Source organism: Podarcis vaucheri (assembly GCF_965113315.1).
Source record: "Podarcis vaucheri genome assembly, chromosome: 1".
Classification (NCBI taxonomy): Eukaryota; Metazoa; Chordata; class Lepidosauria; order Squamata; family Lacertidae; genus Podarcis; species Podarcis vaucheri.
Window position 1 is genome coordinate 109235606 of NC_138759.1, and position 26623 is coordinate 109262228.

The 26623-nt window shown below is 40.0% G+C and overlaps 1 protein-coding gene across 8 annotated transcripts in view; it reads right to left on the reverse strand.

Annotated features, from left to right (window-relative positions):
• WDSUB1 (WD repeat, sterile alpha motif and U-box domain containing 1) overlaps positions 1–22169 on the reverse strand; it is a 49796-nt gene extending 27627 nt beyond the window's left edge. For 3 of the 8 annotated variants that reach the window (XM_082198683.1, XM_082198680.1, XM_082198684.1), the window contains exons 1-10: positions 21642–22168; positions 19894–20010; positions 17976–18391; positions 16339–16523; positions 10639–10731; positions 8066–8159; positions 6623–6656; positions 4856–4896; positions 4475–4581; positions 3401–3580 (exon numbers count right to left, since the gene is read on the reverse strand). In XM_082198683.1, the coding sequence (XP_082054809.1) occupies positions 3401–3580; positions 4475–4581; positions 4856–4896; positions 6623–6656; positions 8066–8159; positions 10639–10731; positions 16339–16523; positions 17976–18373 (1132 nt within the window). In that variant the 5' untranslated portion in view covers positions 18374–18391; positions 19894–20010; positions 21642–22168. The other 5 variants (XM_082198679.1, XM_082198682.1, XM_082198681.1 and 2 more) reach the window with 5 other exon arrangements.
• Positions 22170–26623: the final 4454 nt, after the last annotated feature.

A 26623-nucleotide genomic window follows, 5' to 3' on the forward strand; every position in this document is an offset into this window, starting at 1 on the left:
ACCTTTTCAATTAAGAAAGAAAAAACTAATGTAACAGGACGAGCCCAGCCAAACATGTAGAAGTTACACATGTTTTATCTCTATATACTGTTGATTTTAAGAATCTTTTAACATCTTTAGAATTCTTGTTAAATAGTTTAAAACAGATATTTAATGCTTAATATTTTTGTAAACCACTTAGAGGTTTCCTTACAAGCGGTATATACTTTTTCTTATAAATAAAGTTAACTAAGCTAAAATGGTGCACCTTCTAGGCAGGTTAGACCACACGTGAATTTTAGCTTTTAGTTTCTCCACAGCATCTTGTCATTAGATGAGCTCAGGGAGCACCCGAGACAGCAGGATGTGTCCTGTTCTACCATGAAGCCAGGAGGCAGCTGGTCTGCACAACTCTGCTAATTTCCAAACACCACTAGAGTCCACAGAGGAGACTGCCTAATGCTTATGGCAGTCTATATTATATTGTTGTTTTGTAAACCACTTTGGAATCATTTATGTGGAAGGTGGCATATATGTGATTTAAAACAAATAATTTACACTATAACAATAGCTTTTTCATGTGGGGTAGAACTTAAATAATTGGATACTTCATTAAGCATCTGGTTGGGCAGAACACCATTCCCAACACACACACATATCTGTATCTTCCTGTGGTATATTCTACATTGTATTTATCACATTATGGGAAAGTCCATTAAGTAATATCTGCTATTGTCTTATTATGTTAATATTTTATGAATTATGGAGGACAGTGAGTTCTGCTAACTAAAATATTTTAAATTTTGTTTATCCAGTACATCACATAACTCGTCTCATTATGACATGCTCTGCCACATCTTCTATTATTTTCTTATTTGTAGCTTATAATTAGTTCTCAGTGGTGTCATTAAAAGTCCTAGTACTCAGGCAACAAGCTATTATGTTGATTTTTCCACAGTGGTAGTGTGTACGCTAGAGGTCAGCCCAGCTAGGGACTTCATCTTCAGTCTCACTGCTTTTAATTTTCATAGAAGCCAACTATCAGCATTATCTTATTAGTTTCAACTGATAAGCTTGGAAACTTTTGGCCTCCTTGAATAAATAAATGCACACAGAAGCAATTCCTCTTCCACTTCTTAAAAAAAGTTTGACACAGCATGTAATATGTTATGGGTTCCAACTTTTGGGTGACATACAGAAAGAAGGTAAGGATTAATAGTGAATTTTAAAGGCTAATGAGATCATTCATTCAAACAGCTTTGTGCTTCCCACTCAGGCAGTGGCTGTGCTGTGACACCACTACTAGGCAGAGCAAAAACCAGAGAGATAAGCAAGACCATTGAAAGGCTATATACACACATACATTTATAGCACTGAAGAAAAGGGCACATTAGAACAGTCTGGTAACTTGTGCCACCACCCTCATGTTCACGGCACAGTAGAAGTGAAAGCAACTTGCAATCATATAGGCCCATCCCCTGTCCCATCTAGCTGTCCCTTGCTGTTGGGGCCAATGGAAGTTGTTGTCCAACAATATGTGGAGGACAACAGGTTGAGGAAGGCTGTACCCTATGGCATAATTCTCCACGCATAATTTAATCTACTTCATAAAACTTAAAGAGTGAAAATGAAAGAACAGTGGAATATGGCAAAGGAACCCAATTCAAAACAGGTTATACAAGCAAGCAAAACAAATCATATGCTGCAGAGTAAGATGAAACTTAAGGGCCACAAGACTGGAGAATGTTCCTTGAACACTCTAGAGACAAAAGGGTGTTTGCAAATACAGATCTAATACTACAAACATGCATTCAGCTGTAGCTCACTGCTGCATATGCAAACCATGTTGAACTCAGTGTGTGTATATGAGGAATGGTCCTCAAAATATATATTCCATTCTTCTAAGATGAGTGGAAAACATTCTCCTCTCCCCTTGTAAATAGCCATACTCCCTTGGTGATAATCTGATGGGAGTCTGCATGATGGCAGTGGGCAAGACCAAAGCTGAAAATATGCAGGGTTGGAGCCATAAAGGTGGGGCCATTCCTTTTCTACTACAGTGGTACCTCTAGTTACTAACTTAATTCGTTCCAGAGGTCCGTTCTTAACCTGAAACTGTTCTTAACTAGAGGTGTTGTTAATGGGGCCTCTTGCTGCCGCTGCGCTGCCAGCACACGATTTTCATTCTCATCCTGGTTCTCAACTCGAGGTAACTCTTCCAGGTTAGCAGAGTTTGTAACCTGAGGAGTTTGTAACTCGAGGTACCACTGCACCTCCTTTCCTCTCTTTCTGCTACCCCACCTTGCCCTTGGTTTCTCCCATCACCACCCCACTCCTTGCCACTCACATGAAATTAGGGAAAGGGAAAAAATTCCTAGTTCTTCAGACAATCTCACTTAGTGGTAGGCCATTTAAAGCAAAACTATTTACGTTGACTCGGAAAAAGGTAATAGAGGGAATGAACTCCTACATTCATGAAGAAGCTAAAAGCCTCCTGACTGTGAGCTCTGTACTCATTTATTTGAATCAGTTTCTAATACTACAGCCTGGATAAGGTCAGTTTATATGGTCATTTCAAGAACAACAGAGCCACCGGAAACCAGGCAACAACTGTTTTGTGCAGGGGTTGCGTTCCCGACCCACACGCACATCAGTGGAGCACATGTAAGCCTCCCTCGTTCCCTTTTCTGGCCATTTCCAGGTTGTGGCAATGAGCACATGCATTGAACACACCTAAAACAGTAGTTGCCTGTATTGACTACAGCAGCCTTTCTCAACCTGTGGGTCCCCAGATGTTGTACTACAGCTCCCATTACCCCTAGCTAGCAAGGCCAGAGCTCAGGGATGATGGGAGTTGTAGTCCAACAACATCTGGGGACCCACAGGTTGAGAACCGCTGGATGAAAGGAAGAGCAGAGCCAGATAGCTCTGCCTCTTTTTACAGAAAGCACTAAACGTATGAAGTGGGCTGTGAATTGGTGTACTTGGGCTTAAGAGAGTCAAACCACTACTGCAGTACAAATTTACTTATTAAAATAACCCCACGTGGATAGCACAGCACAGAGTTATTGTGCAAGATTGATTCGTTGGCATATTTTTTAAAGAGAGGAGGGGGGGAAATTCTCTTTTTTGAGATCTCATGTTAACATGAAATTATAGTTATCGTTAGTAACAGGAAAACACCAAATGCAGTAGTGTGAAAATATATCTCTAGTACTGCCAAATAATTTTTCAAGAGTGATATTCACAAGATGAACAAACAGCATTAACCAACCTGGTTCCCACCCAGATATTTTGGAAACTCCCACCATCCCTGACTACTAGCCCTGAGAGTCCAACAGCATCTGCAGGGCACTATGTTGGGGAAGGCTAGCACAAAAATCCTAAAAGTATTAACAAATATTTATCTTAACAGTCTTACCAATTTTTAAATCATCAGCCAAGCTCTCTTTTGTAAGATTAAGAAGTTCTTTCCCATCAATGTTGTTCCTTTTGAAAATCTCAACTACGTCTTGTAAGCCATGTGTGCATAGCCAAGATGAAACCTCTTCTTCTGACCAACTCTCTGCAAATATCTTTGGCTCCTCTATTGCTGACCTTTCTGGAGCAAATCAAAGGAAGATTTTATACAAGAAGAACATATTTCAGGTGAAACAGCCCAGCCTTTAAACGTTGCTCTAAACCTTGACTCTCAGTGTACATTTACAAGTTTTAGAAAGTATTACATAGTGTCCTTGACTTGCTAGAAGACAAATGCTGCTTTATTTTAAAAGGGCATAGGATGTCAATCAAATCAACCAAAGGCCTGGTTAAAAAGGAACGTTTCTGCCTAGCGCCTAAAGGTGTATAATGAAGGCGCCAGGCGAACTTCCCTGGGGAGAGCATTCCCCAGACGGGGAGCCGCTGCAGAAAAGGCCCGGTCTTGTGTTGCCACCCTCCGGACCTCTTGAGGAGGCACATGAGGAAGGGCCTCAGAAGATGATTGCAGGGTTTGGGTAGGTTCATATGGAAAGAGGTGCTCCTTGAGGTATTGTGGTCCTCAGCCATCTAAGGCTTTATAGGTCAAAACCAGCACTTTGAATTGGGCCCAGAAACTAACTGATAGCCAGTGGAGTTGAACCAGGATCAGTGTAATATGCTCAAACTGTCTTGCTCCGAGGAGCAACCTGACCGCTGAATTCTGCACTAGCTGAAGTTTCCAAACCTCCTTCAGAGGCAGCCCTACATATAACGCATTACAGTTATACTTGAATTGCACTGGCAATTTATTTAACATTTATAAGGATTTTCTGCAGTCTACATTTCTTGGACTTCAGCACCATGGAAAAGACCTGTCTTGTGACTTTGGAAAGCCATTGCCAGCCAAAGTAGTCTAGTCAAGATGGACCAATTATCAGACTCAATATAAGTTTATTTACATTTCATATAGATTGTATCTAAACAAATGGTGATGTAAAGTTTATAAAGCACACGACAAAAGCATTCCTTTACTAACCTTTCAGATGTTGATTTGGTTCAAACTGCCAGATGTTCACAGATTTATCCATTGACCCCGTAGCAAACAGTGGCATATCTGGTGCAAAGGCACAAGTTGTAACATATCTAGAAATAAAAGTAGCTTGTTAGATACACTTCACATTTTACATATCACATTTTTAAAAAAAACATTTTTACCAACCACCAAAACAACAAACAGTGAAACAAACAGTGAAACCCTCCCCCTCCCAGGCAGCTGATACATTGGGTATACATAATCAATAATAACATATTCAAATCAACTGTATGTACAATTCCATATACCTTAACATTCCTCCCTCCACAATTTTAACTATTCACCTTGACTAATATAATGAAAACTGTTACGCTAATATCCTACCTGGTATGCTGAGTCAAAATGTGTAAGATGTTCCCAGTGTTCTGCCAACAACAAAATATTGTGTATGTTAAGACAAACAAAAATACAACTATAACCAATAATCTAAATTTCTACTGGAAAATGTCTACTGCAAGTTTCACAATCCAAAAAGGACAGATGTAAGGAATGTATTTACAGATGTTTACAACTAAGGACAAACTAAGGTAGTTTGAAAAAATTTCCTGGAATTACAATAGAATCATTAGCTGTGGCAGAAGAAATTTTTTTATAAATGCAAAGACATCCCTCATTTTCCCACTTAAGAATTCTACCACTTAATATTACAAATGAACTGATCATTTAACATTTTATTTTATTTTATCACTGAAGATTATTTATCTAGAATTAAGCCACACATGAGAAAAAGCAGGAACTGGTACATTAATAGAATTATGCTACAGAATAAAGACCTTGTGGTTAGCATACTTGGCCACTAGATGCTACCCTTCACAAACATATCTAACATTGTTTTATAATAATTACCTTCCTCGTAATAACAATAGTATCTCTAAGCAGTATTTTCAGAAGTCACAAGATTCAGTTCCCAAAAGAAACATAGGACATATACCTCCCTAAGTGATGCCTTCACATATTTTTTAACCATAAAGGTTTATGGCACAATAAATCTGTGAGTCTAAGTTGCTACATATGCCAACATTATTTTTGTAACAGACTAATGAACATACCCTCCTAAACAAGTGTGGGGAACGTTTTTGACCAGGCAAGCCAATTTTTTATCTTCCTCTAACCCACAGAGATCAACTTTGATAGGCGGTCTCCCATTTGTCAATCACCTGATGCTATGATGGCATCAGGTGACTGATAGATGGGTAGTCCCACCTGTCAAAGTTGGCCTATGGGGAAAGTGGTTGCTTCACATGCTAGTGAAGCAGCACCCAGCAGAATTGAACCCTCCACTCACCAGTTTAATGCACCTGGCTGCAGGGATCTGCTTTGCCACCATATTCTCTGCAAAGGAATGCACTGGTGAAGCAGATCCCAGCATAATTGAATTGCTGGGTGCTAGGGTAATATTCCCCAATTAAGACCAAATCTTAATTGCTACTCATTGTTTGTTTCTCTCCAATTCTGATTCTAAACCATGAGCCCAAGGTCAGACAACACAATAACTCAAGACTGTGGCTTGTTATGTCCAGAGCAAGGCAGTAGAAGTTTAAAATTATGATTTAATGTGACATGTGAACTAGTAAAGAAAAAAAAGGGGGGAGAGGTATTTCCTTCTCCAACTCCATCTTTCCAAGTGTTGATTGGATTATAAGATACTTGGGAGCCCAGCTCTATGGAAAGCACATGAAAAAATCAGGTGCCTCACTTGAATTTCTTTGGGTCAAGATTATTACAAGAAGTGCCTTTAGCATATTTATTGTTCAGGTTCAAACAAAATTATGAAATAAAAACCTGAAATTACATCCTGATAATTTTCAGATGTTGATACGCTGGTGCACAATAGCACCATTTACTATGCTGACTTTAAGATGTAAACAAGGCAGTGAGCTATTACTGTAATTTAAACATTTTATTATGTTTGCTTAGCTTCTCAAAATGAATAATAAAAATGTGTTAACAGTCCAACCCTATGCCCTGTTTTGTCTCCAAGAGTAAAGCCTCCATCTAATTGCAAGAAGTCCTGCATCACTGAAAAAGCTCACAATTCCTTTACTACATTGCTATTCTTGCAAAATTATGATTAATATCTTACATACTTACAGTTTCAAAAATCATTACTGATTTGTCCACAGATCTAGGAAGAAATAAATTAAATTGTGTATATGTAAGAGAAATGTAAATGAAATACAGCAACATTTGCCTTGCAACAGAGACAAGCAACAGTTTTATATGCAGCTTTTACGTGTACCAACTCAGTAAGTTGCAATGCTAGCACTCATATTAGAACTCACTGTGGTACTCAAGACAGTGATTCAGGTTTTTTTCACCTTATGCTAACATATGGAGTTCTGTCTTCCTTTGAAACTTCAAGAAAATGAAAAAAGGCTGGTAGAATAAGAACGGTGTTGGGAACAAGCTGTTCTAAATGCCAATGCCTTAAGGATCCAACTGAGTATCTAATAATCAGCAAAGCATAATCACCTCTGCTACACAAAGCAACAACATTTCCCAAATGCTTTTGCCTATTCAACTTCACATTTAGCCTTATATTCTGGATAGCTTTGACCTGATCCTCAGTTGAAGAGGAGTAGTGAAAGATCTGCCTGTGTTCCAAATTTTGGCAAAAGCAACTCAATATACTACAGAATGTCTCATAATAGGAATTCACCGTGTGCAGAACTACTGCATAGAGAATGATGTTTCATCATGAATGGATGTGATTTGATAAAGAATCCACTACCTACAGCTCGAAAAATTTGCTTAAGGCAAATATCATCCCATGTAGCTCAAGCAGCAAGGTCGACTGAATTCACGTTTCACTAAATTTCAGTTTAGCATGATGTGCAAGAGCCACAGCCCTCCCCACTCCCATGACTGCGAGTTTAGCAGCTTTTTGTTTTTCATTTTGTTTCATTGTGGTTTGCCATGTTGTCCGGAGCAACCAACTGTGGTTAACAGTATGGTTAACATTAAACAAGTCAACTTCGAAGATAGCTTGTTGAAAGTAAGCAAAGTTACTGCTAACCACAACTGTGGATCCACTTCTAAATTCCTCCTTTCAATTGCAGATTGGCAGAGAGAGTGCATGAGTCTGAGACTGGCTGCAGCCAACACAACGTATTTTAAGTGTGACGTGCAAATGTGGCCTTTAGCTTCAGAAAAAATGTGGCATTTGTATGTATATTTTAGCTTACAAACCTTTTAATAAGTGTAGGGGAATTGGCCCATTATGGGTTGTGAGGGCAGTATAAATGCTACACATTGAGAATGGCAAGTTCCATTATTTTAAATAGTGTATGTCCTGAAAATGTGGCACATGTTAAAATGAACTGCGCTCAGGGACTCCATGCAGACCCCTACATTTTCATAAAGTGATACTGTAGCCATTAAGACATCACATATAGGCTCATCTTCATTAATTTGGAATGGATTTTAAATTATATAGGAAGGATCTATATAATTACAGACACAAATAAAGAAAACAAGTAAACAGAGCACAACGAATGTAAAACTGAATCATAAGAATGAAGCAAATATTCTTACCCAGAGACTAAAATCTGTCCATCGCAGGAAAATGCACAAGCCAGAACTGGGGCAGTGTGTCCTTTTAACGTATATTTACATTTCAGTTCAAGGCCTGTACATTCAAAAATGAACATAATTTTAAAATTAAAATTTGGAAAGGTCATTTGATACTACCATTCTCCCAGCCTTCAAATATGAAACTACTTAAAATTATGACAGCTTGGCTATGTTCTGTGTCTTGACCCACATACCTGGACAAGCAACAAGTTTCCCCTCTAGGAAGGAAACAGTACATTTTAAGAAGGCAGCCTTTTATTCCAACTTTAATACCAGATTTCATTCACCCAAAAGGACCTGACACCCCTATGAAGTAGGACAGGGGGAACAAATAGAGGCACACATATGTGCTGGCCTGGCAGTCTAACCCCACACCATAGGGGAAATGCTAGCAGGAACCTAAAATGATGGTTCCTCATTAACAAAAATTATGTTATTTAATTATCCAGAATTAATGGCTGAGGTACATTAGCATGTTCTAGGGCTGGTTTAGTACACACAGAGAGGGGGCATGTTCATCGCCTAAGGAAATATGACATATCCAGAAGACATGCGAGAGCTTTATTATGCCTGTAACACTTCACATTTTCCATTAAAAAGGTAGCTAGACAATTTGTAAAGGCCATTATTTGTGACTAAGGTCTCACAAGTTTGCACAGTATCACAGAGTATACAAAGATTCACTCAAGTGGGTTTTACTATTACAGTGGTTTTGCTTGGAACAATATTTATTTCACTGTATCCATAGTTTAAAGACTGAGGAATACACAATATTCAGATATTTATTTCTAGGGGAAAACACTGTAAAAGCCCACATCAAAGGTCTTGAAACAGTAAAATTTAATAGTCTCCCACATTGCAATTCTAGAAACTACTAACACTGTTCACTAAATTACTGTGGAATATTTTATTGCTTCATGTTTTAAAGCCACAAGACACCCAGTTTTATGGTATGAAAATCATATTGTGCTATCAGAATATTAACAATATGCAAATATTTGCAGAGCATAGTACATTTCAGTATGCTGGAAGAAAAGAAAGCAGGAACGTATGGGATATATGGGGCAGACTGCAAAGCTACATTAGAAACAACCCAAACAATCCTTTGTTTAGAAGAATGTGTTTCAATATATTGCACAAAGCCATTCAAATCTTTGCTTCAAGAACTTCCTGGCTTTCCAGTGTGTTATGACAATATTTATGCTCTTCAGCATAGCTTTTATATGTAAACCATGGTTATACACATGCTATAAATCTAATGTTTATGCAACATATAAAAAGCTGTTTTAGTATATGAAAACATATTGAAGAAAGCTTTTTAGACTCAAATTATCTTCATACAATATGAAACAACAGAATAGACATTGTGCACTGAACAATGACTATTATGCTACTCAATCAGTCATTGTACACGGTGCAGCATTAAGACACAGCTTTAGAAAAGACCTCCTTGTTTTTAACCTGCTGTCCCTGTTTTACTGTTTTATTGCTCCTTACTGCTTTCGGTGTATGATATTATTTTGTACCTTTATATCACTGTAAGCTGCCCTGAGCGCTGTGGCTACAGTGGAAGGGTGTTGAGTACAGTAGAAGGAAACTCCCTTTACTTAAGGAAATGTATACTTAGCATTGGGGTTTTTTCCAGGTAAACAGCCAGAATTGTAACCTGCAATCCATGCTGGATGAATTGGGGAGTGGGCTCCACCAACATAGAGGACCCTGCTGTACCCGCTAAAAGTGTGGTAGTAATCAATCACAGTAAGGCTCCCAAATGGGACATTATGGGGGAAGCAATGGAGCTGCTGAACCCAAAGCCAGCTTGTTTCCTGAAGAGGGGCATAATATGGCTGCTCCCCCTCCACTTGCTGGAATGAGAAGCAGGGCTTCAGATACCGAGTCACACCTCAGTTCCATCCAAGTACTCCCAGTCAGTGCTTCAATTGCTCCTAGGGCACTCATTGTTCACTAGAAAGTGACTTTCCATTGTTTGGGAAGTGCCCTTTCTTTCCTTTTTGCTTTGTGCGTATAGTAGCCTCCATCATAACTCTAATTACAGAGCCAAAGTCACCTGTGGCTACCCTACACTAAGCAGGGAGTTGGACTAGAGTTCCTTCAAGGTCCCTTCCAATGCTCTCATTCTATGTGGATGGTACTGGTTGCCAGTTGGATACTTGTAACTAGGAATGTTAGCTTCATTTGCATTGATGGCATGCATCTATTCCACTCAGACAGACAAATTTGTAACTCAGGTCAGCTACTGAGATGCAAGTCTGTGGTGAAGCTAGAACTAACCACAGGATACCGTACCATATCAATGTTGCCTAATGGCATGGCTCTTAATAGCAGTAATTTCCCAGCATTTTGGCGCTTGAGTGAACATGGAAATCCCATAACACAGCATGTTAAACTGATATTTTTTGTTAACTGAATATTTCTTACTGTTTGAGCAGAAAACAATTTAAAAGCAAAACAGTATGAAAGCTAGCAATTTAGTGTAAGAAGATTAATATTATTGTTATTATTATTATACATACCTGTATGATCAGCGAGTGAAATAAGCCATATCTTAATTGTGCTGTCCTGACCAGAAGATGCCATTAGGAAATAGTTAACATCTTGCTTATTACCTGATTAAATATATATATATATTTTAAAATGTATTAGAAACATAGCAAAGCAAGCAAGATTTCATTTTTTTAAAAAAATGTCTACATGTAAATTGGACATACACAATTAGAATTTCTTTAAAATGTTTCCTAGGTATTAATAAAAAATATGTTCTAAAACTTCTATATATATGTACCATTACTATGATCCTAAAGTCTGTAGTCAAATAAAAACATGCTCTTAGAAAACTGTATATGAAGAGGCAAAGGGCGGTAATCTGTATGGAGACTATGGAGAGTTCCTTTGTTGTGCCCAATTCAAGTCATGCCAACTGCTTGCCCATAATAATGTGGGCTCAGCATATCTTCAGAAACTTCACCCATATAACTTCCCAGCCCCCACACATACACTATTAACACTGCACAGAAATGGACATACCAGTACTACATGGTAAGGAACAAGTAGATGTCATTCAGCCCAATCCTAACCATTGTCACTTAGAAATAACTTCTGGTTTTAATGAGGCTTGGTTCTATATATGCATGATTCCTACAGTTTCTGAGAATCTGAAGTTACAGAAGCCAGTGCAACTGAGGACTGCCATCAACTGGGAGGATTGCCTGGAAGGAAAGCAGAGCTGCCTACAGCAAAGGGTTTTTGCAATAGCCCTATAGCTACTGTAGAAAAATAGGTCTGGAGAACACAATGAGTGGCATTCAACTAAGGTTGATTCGGAGTAGACCAGTTGAAATTAACAGACTTCCTTTGTCACGTTCATTAATTTCAATGATCCTCTTCTGAGTAAAACTTAGTTGGGTACCACTCAGTAGTTTCAGTGTGGTGGGATGGGAATCACCTCTGTAGGTTAAAATGTCCCAGGAATTTATACAGAGTTGCAACTAGAGAGAGATTACCGTTTATTTTTAAATATTCCTCAGAAAGTCTGTAATACAAACAGGCTTCATTCCAGTAATCCCCCATGGGAAATAACTCTTAGCTTCAAAACAAATTAGAAAGCAGCTAAAACTGGGATGTTTAGGCTATATTATGCACACTTTTCATTATCAGTACTCAAATTGCTGTGACTAGCCCTATTCTGCAGATTTTCTTGTCACTTCTGGAATCAATTTGCAACCCACCCTTTCTTCACTTCTGATTTTTTTCAGAGGATATTTGACCATAAACAAAACAGGGTTTCACAAGTGAACCACAACACATTTGACATGAAAAGAAGAAAGTGTTATTTATAGAACACATTAAATTCTAAAAAGCCAATTAGTAAACAACTGCAGGGAAAGGAGAAGATTTGCTGTAGCTGCCAAGATGGAAAAATGAAGAATAGCTTTTAGTAGTTTTCCCAAAAGGTGAGAAAAACACATCTCTAGTGAGTGCATCACTGTCAAAATCAAAGGCCAAAATATATATAATGACTGTATAGACGTCAAGCAAAAAGCAAGAAATTCCTATCAACAGAAAATGGAGTTCCAAGAGAAAATTGTCTTGAATAAATCTGTCTATTATTATACAGGGATTCTTAGCTACAATAAAAATAATAAATCAGATATTTACAACACAAGTCTTCAAATAAATATAATGAAACATGATAAAGATCATTTAACTGACTTAGAGAACAGTCAAATGGATATGGTACCAATTGGAAGGAAATAAACTACAGTTCTAGAGCTGTACCATGGTTTCATGCCAATCATGTGCATGTCAGTGGATGCTGGATCACACAGATCCAAGGCTGCCTCTCCTCCACTACCACCACCACCACCAGAAACCTGATGGTAGTATATCTAGGCCTACAGAGCTTTCTGTGGATCAACTAGGGGACATCATGTAGCATAAATGCCTTTCTGTTGAATGCCCTCCCTCTTCAGTAGCAGAGCAGGATTTGCACTGCCATTACAACTGCAGACTTACTATAGCTTCCCAAATAGTATTTTAAAGCAATTAAAATATTCATCTTCTAGGAAAGATAGTTGGGTAGAATATGTACTTAACATAATTTAAATACTATGGGGAAACTGTCTAAATTGAAAATAATATAAAAGAATTATCTTTGTATTACGTTGAATCAAAAGTTTAAATACAAGTTCAGTTTTGTGGGTTGTATTCTAAGTAGCATTTTGCGCAACTTCCACTCACACAATAGAACTTTCCCCCCTTATCCTCTCCCTAGATATGCATATCCTCCAACATTTCCCTGATGAAAAGAGGGATGTCCTATTAAATAATAAAGAATATATTATTATCATCATCATCATCCCACCCATCTGACTGGGTTGCCCCAGCCGCTCTGGGCAGTTTCCAACATATATAAAAACATAATAATACATTAAACATTAAAAAAAAACTTCTCTATACAGGGCTTCTAAAGATTGCATAGTTACTTATCTGCTTGGCTTGGGGGTTGCATAACTCTATACCCACAAGCATTTCTCTGATGAAAATAGGGACCTCCTAAGGAAAGGCAGGACATGTAAATCCGGGACTGTCCCTGGAAAATAGGAACACTTGGGGGTCTGGATATGTTCTGGGGTTTCCAACTCTCTGGAACAGATTTGAGGGTGGTACACAGTGTGCATGCAGGGAAGAGGGGGAAGTCCCATTGCACAAGCAGATCTCATTCTGCTTGTGCATTTATTTACTTGAATAACACCTTATATGTTTTTAGCACATTGATAACCACTGCATTTATGAAATTAATAACTGGTAAATATGCCAACAATTCTATTTGCATTATTTTAGATTGTAAGAACAACTATAAAACTTTACATGATGACAAAAGCAACCCTTTGTAAAATAACAGAATATCAAAGCTGAAATCTGATGCGAACTAGCTGGAAGTATATCCCACAGATGCAATGAGACTAAAGGCCAAACTAGATCGAATAATACTTTTATTTAATCCTGGGTGAGGGGAGCAATTTGCATTAGGACTACAACACATGATGAGCGGAGGCTTATTCCTTTCCTCACAATTTATGCAACACACACAAAAGTAGTTGCTCAGAGCTGGGTCAGGCAGCAGCCTGATCCAATGCCTTGAGAACAGGCAGATTCATTTCATTGCTATATAAAAGCACTGTCTCCAGTCTTCCCAACAAGAAGGAGGAAGGGGTGTAATCTAGACAGGGTCCACTTTACACCAATTTACCACCATTTCAATATGATCTAAAACAGGATATAAGCAAACTTCACTTATAGTAATTTCAATTTCTATGTTAGATCCCATGATAAACTGCCAACATTTTTAAACAGTAATAGTATGAATATTGAAGTAGAAACTAATGAAGCGTTCTCAAGGTTCAAATCAGATGGGAGATTAAGGAATTCACCTTAAAATATCTTAAACATCATATAGTTTATGATTTTCTATTGCTTTGTTCTACGTAACATCCACTACAGAAAACAGAACCTTTAAGATTTCCAGAATGTTGCAACCAGGCATCCTTACATCCACACTCTTCTATGCCAATGCCTCATCTCAGTGTTTGTTTTTGTAAGGCTTCTAAAAGGGTACACACAACTTTGTGTTGTCCCCTTTCAGCTAAACTTTACACTGAGTATTAAGGAGTATTCAGGGAGAATCCAGATTGTACCACACTTTTTTGTGTACAGACTGGGCACAGTACCTGTTATTTTTATTTTTAAAAAGCCCCAAGGAGGTTGGTATCCACTCTAATCCCTGAAAGCCTGGCTCACAATGAACACTTGAAGAGTTTCTCCATCACCCACCCTCTCTATCAGGCAAAGGTAAACTCGGCCCTCCAGATGTTTTTTTTGGGACTTCAACTCCCATCATCCCTAGCTAACAGGACCAGTGGTCAGGGATGATGGGAATAGTAGTCTCAAAATGTCTGGAGGGTCAGGTTTGCCTATGCCTGTTCTCTAGTATAGTTAAATCTCTGTATTCTTCTCTCTCTCTTTTCCTAGGTTCTTTGATTTATTAACCTAATCCTCTGTGCTACCCCTCACATTGCCCAAACCACAGAATGACACTTACTGTAGTCTTAAACATGAGTATATTCAGGATCACTTAATACAGGTAAAGTTATGGCTAAAATAAGTGTTTGTAAATAAAACACATTGGTGAAAATTCCAATTAAAAAACAAAAAAGACCAAGCAAGATTCAAGTCAACTTATTCCTGCATTAACTTCAAGTTCTATCACGGCACTACAGCTTGCAGCATTTTTTAAAATATGGCAGATGGTATTCTTTTACAGAAGAGTATTTCAAAAAAATAAAAAAATAAAGGAAAGGTTCTAGCAATCATGAATTTCAATATGTTATTAATACCACAAAGGTACACAAAAGGTTCCAGTGTCAGGAGATGCCGCTTCTGTACTCTTGTGTCACTTAACCTCAATATACTAGTATACAATGTTGCAGCCTTCCAACACAAACACACACCTCTCAGAAGTAAGTTCAGTGGGCCTTACTCCCAAGCATGCCTACATAAGACTGCAATCAGGGAGAGCAATCTAAAATAGGGTTGCAGGGAGAACAAAATATGATGAATCGCCTTTCCTATGCCATGCTGGGCTCATGCCAGTAGGGCAGAAAGGGCAGCAGCATTTCCCCCTTTTTTATTCTGTTCCTCCCCCGCCCCCTTAAAGCAATTCCCTTCTCATTGGAATCTAAACTGTGCCAGCTACAGAGCTGGTATAATTTGTCCCTAGTTCCAGAAGCATGTTGGGGGATCGAGAGTTCTTCTAGCATGCCCTCAAAATGCCTCCTCTTCACATCCCCACTCTCCCCAATGTCTAAGATGCAACACCAAATAGGAACTGACTGCTGAACTCTCTGCATTCTGAGAGGAGACATGCTGTGTTTGATCTCTCTCTTTGTTGGGAGACATCTCTCTCCAGCCTCAGAGAGAGATCCAATGGATTCGCTGGCTTCTGGGATGCTCTCCCAGGAACCAGAGGACTGCAACATTAATGTTGAGATAAAGGTAAAGGTAAAGGTACCCCTGCCCGAACGGGCCAGTCTTGACAGACTCTGGGGTTTGTGCGCCCATCTCACATCTATTGGCCGGGGGCCAGCGCTGTCCGAAGACACTTCCGGGTCACGTGGCCAGCGTGACAACGCTGCTCTGGCGAGCCAGAGCCGCACACGGAACGCCGTTTACCTTCCCGCTGGTAAGCGGTACCTATTTATCTACTTGCCCCCGGGGGTGCTTTCGAACTGCTAGGTGGGCAGGCGCTGGGACCGAGCAGCGGGAGCGCACCCCGCCGCGGGGATTCGAACCGCCGACCTTTCGATCGGCAAGCCCTAGGCGCTGAGGCTTTAGCCCACAGCGCCACCCGCGTCCATAATGTTGAGATAGATGACACTAAACTTGAGCACTATGAGAAATTCCGTAAATTCTTAAAATAATTCTCCTTATCACATTCTTTCACAAAGAGCCTAGATGGTCCAGTTCTCCAGAGCTTCTCAGTCATCTCCTGCCTACCCCCATTATCATGCCTAGCAAAAGGGCAACTGAAGAGAAAGGAGGAAAATCTGAAGCATCAGTACTACAGGCCTCGATGATAAAACCAATTTGCATGAGAGGTAGGGCTGGAGGAGAGAAAATATATTAAAAGGATTTACTTAAATAGCAAGTTAACTAACCAGAAGCCAGCTTTGAAGAAAAGTCACAGCAGGTGACTCCAAGATCATGAGCTTTCTCATTATACAAGCACTTCATTGTCTCATCCCAAACAGTTAAATCTCCACATGATGATCCAGTCACAAAGAAACTTGCATCAGGAGCAAATGCACAGGCTACCAAAGAGCCATCTTTAACACTGCCAGATCTGAAAGACAAGAATAAAGGATCATGAATTTTGGAAGTGCAAATCACATAAAATATTACAAGCCTGATAAAGTAAGATAAGCATGAATTTAACCAATTCTGAAAAGGAGAATATAAACAATCTAATGCAAAGCAATTTTGCTGGCACCTCATGCACCTACAAAGGCACAGATAAATCATCTAACTACGAAATATCAAGACCTGCCTGTTGTCTATTTACTTGCAGTAGGGTATGGCTGTGTTTAGCTGCAACATTAAATTATGATTTAGTATTACAAGAATGAGCTTCGCTTAGCCTTGAGCTTGCTTCACCTTTCTTCTCTCCTCCTCAGGTACAGCTGGAAGGACCTTGGAAGCTTCAACTTCAGTTTTAAATCAACCAGTTTAGCATGTTGTCTGCTCCCTAGACTGTTTAATCCTGGCCTAAATGAGAAAAGCCAACTTTATAAACTATGGTTTGAAATTGTCCTCATTCAAGAAATCATACCTAAGACTAACTAAGGAGTCAGCTAACATAGCAATCTGTGGTTAATTAAACAAAAGGGAAAACTTCCTAATTCTTATTTGGACATGCATTAGAAGAGAAGGAGGAAGCATGCAAGTGTGAGGCTTACTGTGGGTTGTTCTCATAATGCTGAACCAAGGTTTATCATTATATCTAAACAAGACCACTGAATCACATGAGCTATAGAAGAAAGCTGATCATTCTTTAATATATTAATTGCGTAATAAAAACAGTTTCGAGCTAAATGCCAACTACATAAATGCATTATTCCAAAATGCAGAATTTCTAGCAATTTATATTTTAATGGGACCCATAAGCATCAGAAGGTACTGATACTTGTGGATTTAGAAACAAATTACAAGACACTATAGCATGAAAGCAGCTGAGGGGGACACCAAGGAATCCGAGATGGTTTTTGGATCTATACAGAACTTACACCTAACATATTAATAATAACTAAATCAAACTGGTGCTAAAAATTAGAAACACTTTCCCAAGTTCTGGCTCTGCTAGCCCTCACAAAAAACAAAAAAACCTGTTGCTCTGTGAATTTCAGTGTCTCATCAATAAACACAATGGGATGCTTATTGTAATTGTTCCGGTAGCGGATATCTAAATTGCTATTTAAGGAAAGTAAGTTATCACCATTTTTATTAACAACAGAAATTATACCGACTTCATCTTTACTACTGTATAATACAGTCTAATGGCTTCCTCCAAAGACAGAGAGGAATCTAAAAGTACTTTAAGAATGTAAAATTTGTGTGATGTCTGTCAAGTTCAGAGGTGACTCAACTCTGACCCTCCAGATGTTGTTGGACTACAGTGTGCATCATCCCTAACTATTGCCTAAGCTGGCTGTGGCTGAAAAGAGTTGTAGTCCAGCAACATCTGGAAGGCCACAGGTTAGCTACTCCTTTTCTAGTTACTGGGGCCTGACGTACTCACCGGTATACTTTAAAAGACTGAACATTCCAAAGATTTACACTTCCATCAGCAGCTCCTGAAACCAGGAACGTGGAATTAGGGGAAAATCGACAAATTCTTACAGGATGCCTACAGGGGTGCTCCAGCACTGCCAGTTTCAGTCCATTTTGAGTTTCCCACAGAACTGTGTTGCCATCCGTAGAACATGAAGCTAAAAGGTTTCCAAAAGGAGAGAAGCAGCAGCAGTGAACAGCATATGTGTGGCCTCTTAGTGGTGAGTAAGGAAGTTCATCAAAACTGCTTAAAGAATACAGATGGATAGATTTATCCAGGGAACATGTAGCCAAGTAAGAAGAAGAGAAGGCACAGTAGTTGACATCATCACTATGATCTGTCAAGGTGCAAATTAACTTCACCATTTGGTCATATAAAGTGACCTGAAATAAAGAAGAAAAAGTTATAAGCATTCATAAATGTCTAGATTATGTTCCCTTTTATTATCAGACATTATGATTAGAAGGTAAATATTTATCTTTACTACAAAAAATTCAAAAAGATGAAGATACAAACCACTTTAAAAATTGTATTTTACAGCCCAAGGAATCTTGAACATGTGACTCCAAAAGGTGCACAGCATAAATCGTATTTCCTAAATGTAGACACTGTCACCAATGCAGAATATTTATTTGCAAAGACACCCTTGTTCTTGGGAATGCAGTGCCGAAAAGAAACTCACTCCTGCCCTATCCATGGGCCGCTGATACCACCTGCCTCCAAGGAGGAACACCACAGCAAAAGGAAGACCAGCTGGGTCCCATTTATCAAGCAGAGAAGGAGCAGCTGATAGCAATTTACTTCCCCTCCAGGAAAAAAAATTCAGCTCCAACTTCCAGTTGCCATGAGATTACAGAATAGAAGGAAAGCACACTCTGGATCTATCTAAGGCAGTGTTTCCCAAACTTGGGTCTCCAGCTTTTTTGGACTACAACCCCCATCATCCCTAGCTAGCAGTACCAGTGATCAGGTATGATGGGAATTGAACTTTAAAAAAACAGCTGGAGACCCAAGTTTGGGAAACACTGATCTAAGGGCTGCTGGGTTATGCATCTGTACTACCTGCCTAGATCAGATCGTATTGCTGAGAGTATGAAATTTCAAGAGCTGGTAACTGAATTTGCTTGTGTTCCTCATTTTGTATCATGTATAGGGATAGCAGAAAATTCCACTCTAAGCAGACAAAGGAGCAGAAATTGCAGCAGTCTGCATGTTTGTGGTCAGGAACACATATTAGGCATGTGAATATGATCAGTATTGACTATTTATTTTATAGCCTGGAAATGATACATAATTAACGACTGTGTCCACCCCTCCCTCCATTTTCTGTAATTTTGTCTCCATCAAAATAAATTGCCTTTACACTGAAAGAGTGTGGAATTATGTAATTAAAGACTTCATTAAGGACATGTTTATTTACATTAAATTCAACCATAACAGACAGTAACATGAATAATATAGTTTTTGGCAGAAGCTGAACTGTTCTTCCTCAAGCCAATTTCTCATTCTGAGTGAGATGTGCCATGATTAAATGCTGCAGCCACACCAAAATCCTTCCACATAAAAACCTAGACTCAAAGGAAAAGGATTCTTGCCTACCCAGCCTTCTTCCTCACATACTAGTCCCCCCTGTCCTTTTTTTGTATGAAAGAGTGTTTAATCAGGTGAGTCCCTCCCACTTACATTCCTAAATGGTACTGTCTAAAAATAACTAGGTCTTCTCTCAGTTTCGTATTTGTAGAAGTGGGCATAATATTGAGCCACTTTACAGGAATGATACAAGTAGAATTGAAGTTATGGCTGTACACAATTCTACAATTTTTATTTTAAAAGAGTCTAAAATAATGAACAGTAGCACAAAAAGAACAGCTTTAATCTTCAATACCTGTGACAATAAATAGAATCCTCTAAGCAGCTGGAGTACACACACTTCTTAAATAATTCTTAAATATTGGCTTGGATTCTTCTGGTATGTTGTTAAAATATAGTCACAGAAGCCTTGCTGGAATAATAAAAATAGCATAAACATTCAAAACAAATTATGGTTCATGTACCTTACCCAGTTGTACATATACTCAGCATGTGTTCCACACGTCTTGTATGTCTGATGAAATTGTACAGTCATTTATCAACAATTATTTAGATGGCACAGTAATACCAATCAAACTTGAAAACCAGAATACCAAACTCTGATGAGTACTTATCAGACCACCTGATCATGAATACTGACTGTGTTTCAGCTATGATCCATATAGAATCATTTACATCTACCTACCATTTAAAGAACTTTACCTGTGAGTAAAGTTGTTTTTTAAGCCCAGTCCTATGAAGCTAAGAAAACTTGCTAGCCTAGGAGGTAAATCAAATGGAACTCTGAGAACTTAACTGTTGTGTAAACATACTTAGGATTGCACTGCATGGCACCTAAGCCTCCCTCCTCCTCCGTTATGTTACAAGAGCCATGTGCTTTGAAATTACTATTACAAAACATAAAACCATTTCTGTAACTGTAAGGAATATATGATAAGACTCTGAAACACATTCAAGTAAGGTTACCAGTAAGATTTTTTTCAGTGAATTCAGGGACACTCTTCAACTTCAGTAGGGATGATAGGATTTTGCCAGGGACTGATTTGTAAATCCGGGGACTGTCCCGGGTAACCTTAGATTAAAGGTAACTTTGGAAGATTATTTCCATATACCATGGAGAGAAAAAGACAAAAAGATAGTACTGAGTTCCATATATTGTGCATATGATATTTTGTTTGTATGGATGGATGCAAATTTAGAAATAAATTACAATTCAAGCAGAAATACACATCCCATCACAGTGGGGGAAGACTGACTGCTCCCCCTCAACCTGCTGTTCGGGTTTTAAGTGCTGATGTGCAACTTTTTTACAGCCAAATCCTAACCCTATCTACTCTGAAGGAAATCCTACTGAATTTCCGTGAGAATAAGTGGGGCCAGGACTGCAGCCTATGATTTCCACTTGTCACAATCTCAAGCGACAAAACTTTGTGCCGGTTGTGGTAAAGCTTTACTAGTGTCCTCATTTCAGGAATATGAGGGGTTTTTTTTTTTCATTCTACATTTTGATCTCCTTAACAAGCGTGCTTTATGCGAACTGGCTATTTGTTCTCACCAACCTTGAGCACCTGTGACGCGCTGATACTCAAATCAACTTCTTTATATTCAGTATATGTATCAGTCAGCGGCGTGACCCCAATAGAAACATTACCGCGAACCACCCCCCTCCAAAAAAACCCCCCCACACACACACCTGGACCCTGACTGGCCAGGCTTTGAGAGGGCTCAAAACAGCCACCCGTTTGAGAGGGGCCCCCTCCCCGAGACTCTGAGGCGCAAACCTCCGGCTCCCCCTCTCCCTGGCGGTGGGGGGCGTAGAAGACCAGAGTGAGGCGACGCCTGCCTAACGCCCCCTAACTGCTCTGAGGGGAATCAAAGAGGCGGCGCCTGCGCAAACGACGCCAGGCTCCCCCCCCCCCACGCTGCTCCCCGTCATTACGCCGCACGCGCAGCCACCCGCCCGCCTTTTCAAACTTGAGCGTTCGGTGGCGGCGGTTGGAGGTTGCCCCGCTCCCTTCTCCCGCCCGCTCTCCCATTCCTTACCTCTTGTCTTGCGGCTGCGCCGAGGGCTCCGCGTCTTCCTCTTACAGCCTGCGCGAGCTTCTAGCTGACGGAGCACAACAACAACAACACTGTGGCCCCGCGAAGGTCACGTGCGCGCGCGACGCAGGGCGAATTCCACGCCCCCGCCGCCTCCGTGTCTGGAAAGCCGGCTCACCTGCGGCCTGGTGACACGCCTCCAACTGGAAGGCGGAAACTGAGGCGGGGGGGGGAAAGAAGAGTTGGCGAGCGCGGTGATGTCACCGCTGCCTCCTTTTCAACGCGGCCAAGGAAGGCGTTGGTGGAATAGCATTCTCCCCCCCCCCCCAGGCTGTCGCCTTCTTTGCTCTCTCCGGCCCCCACCTCGCCATTTCACGCCTGTTGCTGGGGGGGTCCGGGGGTGTGGAGAGAAGGATGCAAGGTCTCCCAGTCTAGCGCACATGCCAAATATTGCATTCCTGGTCAACTTCCTGCCCAATTAGCGCGAAGCCTGCCGGAGGTTTGTCATCTCCGGATAATATAGGACAATATTTTTCACATGATAACATGGCCATGTTGTTTTCCATATGCGTACATAGGGAGGGGAGCAATCACGTTTGATCTGACTACAGGTGTGATCGAAAACTATTCATTGCATCATGCAGCTTACTAGTTGCTATCATACCGCTATACTCGATTTTCTATATACCTCTCAAGCCTTTAATCCAGCTTGCCCAGCGTCTTGCAATTGTGGTGCAATTGACTTCCGACAAGCACGCAGAGCGCGAACAAGACTGAGTGTATGGGGGGAGGGGGGGCTGGTTTAATTTCACTGCACACAGGTTGTGTAGTGATAATAAAGGTTTAGTATTATTATTATTATTGCTGTTCTGAGTACAGAATAATAAGCAAACCAAAGTCACTGTCGGAGGTGTTTTTGTTAGATGGGTTGCTCTTTTGGCTTGGCATAATTGTTACACATCTGTAAAAAAGAAATGGCTGGTTAGGATCTGATTAGATTAAGAACAGGAGAAGAGCCTTAGCATCTCTATTTCCCACAGTGGTGGAACAGATGTTTAGAGAAGGCTCCCAAGCAGGAAGTAGAGCAATGGCACTATTGCACTAAAGTTTCCCAAACTGGTATCGAGATATGCTACCTATGATCCTAGAGAATAGTACACAGTGATTATGACTAGTAGCAATTGCTTTATATCCATGAATTTTTCTAATCCTCTTTTTAAAGCCATGTAAGTTGGCATTTAACTGTGCTGTGAAGTAGTGTTTCCTTTTGTCTGTCCTTGTCCCCCCCCATTTGTAATATACACCAGTCATAAACAGTTATTCATATACAGCTGTTTCCCCCCCAATCCCCCCAAGAAGCACCAAAAATTTAATTACATTTAACTTTTAAATCATTTAAAGTTTTAAAACCAAGGTATCATTCCAGAGATTGCCACGGGACCTCAGAGGCCTATAACCACGTTCTGTCAGTGTTACACTTGTAATGAAACCATGCCATGTTGATTAAAAAATAAGTGATTTTCTTGCCTGTTCAACTCTAGTACATGGGTTCTAAGTTTGTCCATTAAGTCCCAGAGTTGTAAGATCCAGATCCCAAACAAGTCTGCATTTAGAGTCTTCCAATACCTTGCAATAGTAAGCTGTGCAGACTTCATGAGCTGCAAGTACAAGTTTTGTTCCCTCAACGTATGTAAACAACTACAATAAGCAGTTGCCTGTGTGCCTGTGGTAAGTGTCACTTTCAGGCAGAGTGCCATGTAAGTGATACATTTCAAACAACTTCCAGAGGAACAGGTTTATTATATTTTTGCAGAAAAACAACCAAAAGTCTTGTAGCTCCTTCAATACAGTGGTACCTCGGGTTACATACGCTTCAGGTTACAGACTCCACTAACCCAAAAATAGTACCTCGGGTTAAGAACTTTGCTTCAGGATGAGAACAGAAATCGTGTGGTGGCGGCACAGTGGCAGCGGGAGGCCCCATTAGCTAAAGTGGTGCTTCAGGTTAAGAACAGTTTCAGGTTAAGAATGGACCTCCAGAATGAATTAAGTACTTAACCCGAGGTACCACTGTATTTAATATTTATTATGGCATGAGCTTACGTGGACCAAAGCCCAATATTAATTTCGTAAATTGATAAGGCTGCTTTAAAATGTATTCTAGTACTTTCACTGACCTCCACGTAGATGCAAACATGATACTCTACAATATACCCTCTGTATCAGGTTAGTTTGACTACTAGTGTGTCCTTCTTTGTTTTCAGCTGTTTAATTTATCTGGGCTCTGCTGATGCAGTAGAATAACTATATCATCTTTATGGCAATATAAATGTATTTTATATCACAGCAATGTTGTTTTCGATGCATTTCTAAAGTTCTTTATAATATAATATAATAAATTATTATGCTTGACAGTGGTGTAAATATCAGTTGATTAAGTATGCTGGTTTTGCCAAGTTAACATTTATTCAGTATTGCTCATACTGAGTGACAGAATGTCATGGGAATTTGTGGTTCAAGCCTTTTCACTAGTTTTCTTTATAAGTTCTCCAATGTGGGTTTGTTGGGTCCCATGTCCAAGACACTGGCCAATTCTGAATGGGGTTGCACTCTGAAAGTACAGGTTCAGGGTCTGAGGTTTCTCTTGGATCCATCTTTGTTCTTGGAAGTTCAGATAGCCTCAATGTCCCTTTTACCAGCTACAGCTGGTATGCCACCTATAGCCATTCTTGGGCAGGAATGGTCTTCATTATTACAACGCACTCTTTGTGGGGCTATCCTTGGGTGGGTCCAGCTAGTATAAAACACTGCAGCTAGACTGTTGATGGGGATAGACTATAGCATAATGCCAGCACATATCTCCAGTGCTCAATAGCTTGCCCATATGCTACTGGACCAGGTCCAAGATTCCTGTATTCATTTACAAGGCCCTCCTGCATACCCTGGGGACTACCTGATCCCTTGTATCCCTCAACCACAGAGATTTTCAGGGAAGTCGCTTTTAGTCACTGTGGTTAGTCACCACATCCATGAAATGTGGGTCCAATTTTGTGGAATTCCCTTCCAGCTGAGGTTAGACAGGCCCCACTCTGTTGAATTCTGGCATTTACTTTTAAAACCTATTAGGCTTTTCAGCTGAATTCTGATTGAAAGGTATTAACTTATTGTTAGTTTTACTATATTGGGTCTTCAATACACCACTTAGACACACCAAAATGTTGAGATAAATATATATAGAGAGAGATTTCAGATTTCAATAAAAACTTAACATCGTATCTCTTTCCTTCACTCAGGCAGGGACAGTTTAGTTATAAGTAAAGGAAACTTCAAGGGGGAAGGGGAGGAAAATGAAAGGAATTTTAATTTAAAAGTGACTTTTAAAATGAGGATTTAGGTGGGTAAAAAATGAGTAGTTGAATCAAGATGGTTCTCCCCAGTTTGACAAAGCAGCTAGAGAAGCAGAGATAAAATGCACAGGTAACAAAAGAAATAACTCATTTCTATGCAAAATGAAAAGCAATGAGTGATGCATTCAATTGTTTGAAAATTCACAATAGGGAGTAGATTAAGTCTGAATCCTACTCATGCATCTGAGTTCAGTGGCATTTACTACTACTACTACTTATTATTATTATTATTATTATTATTATTATTATTACTACTACTACTACTACTACTACTATTATTATACCTCACCTTTCTCCCTGACAGGGATTCAGATAAAAAATAATAACTTACAGATAAAAAGTAAGAACAGCTATAGAAAAGCTAATAATTAAAAACAAACAATTGTGAAAGCATTAGAGCTATATATAGTAAGAATTGCAATCTTAGTACATATTGACTGCCTTTGGCAACATATGCTTCAGAAACAAGGAAAAGGAAAAGGCATCTGTACACATTTGTGAATATATAAATTATGTATATTGCAAAGTGATGCACTTATCTATTTAAGTTTAATATGTGCATGTTTAAAAAAGTCAGAGAACAATGTGAATTGTTTTCACAGCAAGAGGTTATGCTACAGTATGGGTAGACAGCATGAAATCCACTTGATAGCCTTTTTTGTTTTTTGTACTGTTTCCTACAAATACTAGAACTTGGGACAATCAAATGAAGCTGAATATAGGAAGATTTGGGACACACAAAAGTCCTTCCTCACAGTGCATAAACTATGGAATTTGCTCCCACAAGTGATGACCACCAACTTTAGAAGATTAGAGAAATTCATGCAGGGAAAGGTTCTCAGTGGCTACTAGTCAGAAGGATGGCTATATTCTTTTTCCACTGCTAGAAGAGTATGCTTCTGAATACTTGTTGGGGTCACAAGTTGCAGCCAGGTTCTGCTTGCAGGCTTCTCATAAGCATCTGGATAGGATGCTGGACTAGGCAGGCTTTTGGCCAGAACCAACCGTTTCCCTTCTTTTCTTCTGGACCTATTGGTGACCTCAAAGGATATTGTTACTGTCAGAGCTGCTTGAAGATCCTAGCTCACAGAGGATCACGCTAGCCAGCGATCATTTAGTAAAAGTCTTTATTGAATTACAGTTTCCATTCTCACGCTGCTGCGCGCAACTCTACGTCTAGTAGCTAGATCGACGAAGCTCCGTCTGAGTCTCCGCCCCGTGCGCACCAACTTAATATCCTAGCCCTGCTCCACCTTTTCCGCCTGACTGTCCTCCTCTGGGTCCCTCTACCCCCCGGGGCTTCTTCCTTCCGGGATTCTTCTGACGCTGACCCGGACCCTCCTGCCTCCTTGCGCCGGGCTTTAGGACCTGGCTCCCTTTCCGGGCTGCTTACTGCGCCGCCTTCCTCTGCATTTGAACTTGGCGCGCGCGCCCAACCTTCCACTTTCCTCTTAACCGTTTCTTCGCTCCCCGATGGAGGTGTGGCCACTCCTGACTCATACCCTCCCTCCTGTGGTGAGCTGCCAGCGCTTGCCCCCTGGCTCCCTTCCTCTTCCCTGCTCTCTGGCGGTGACGCTG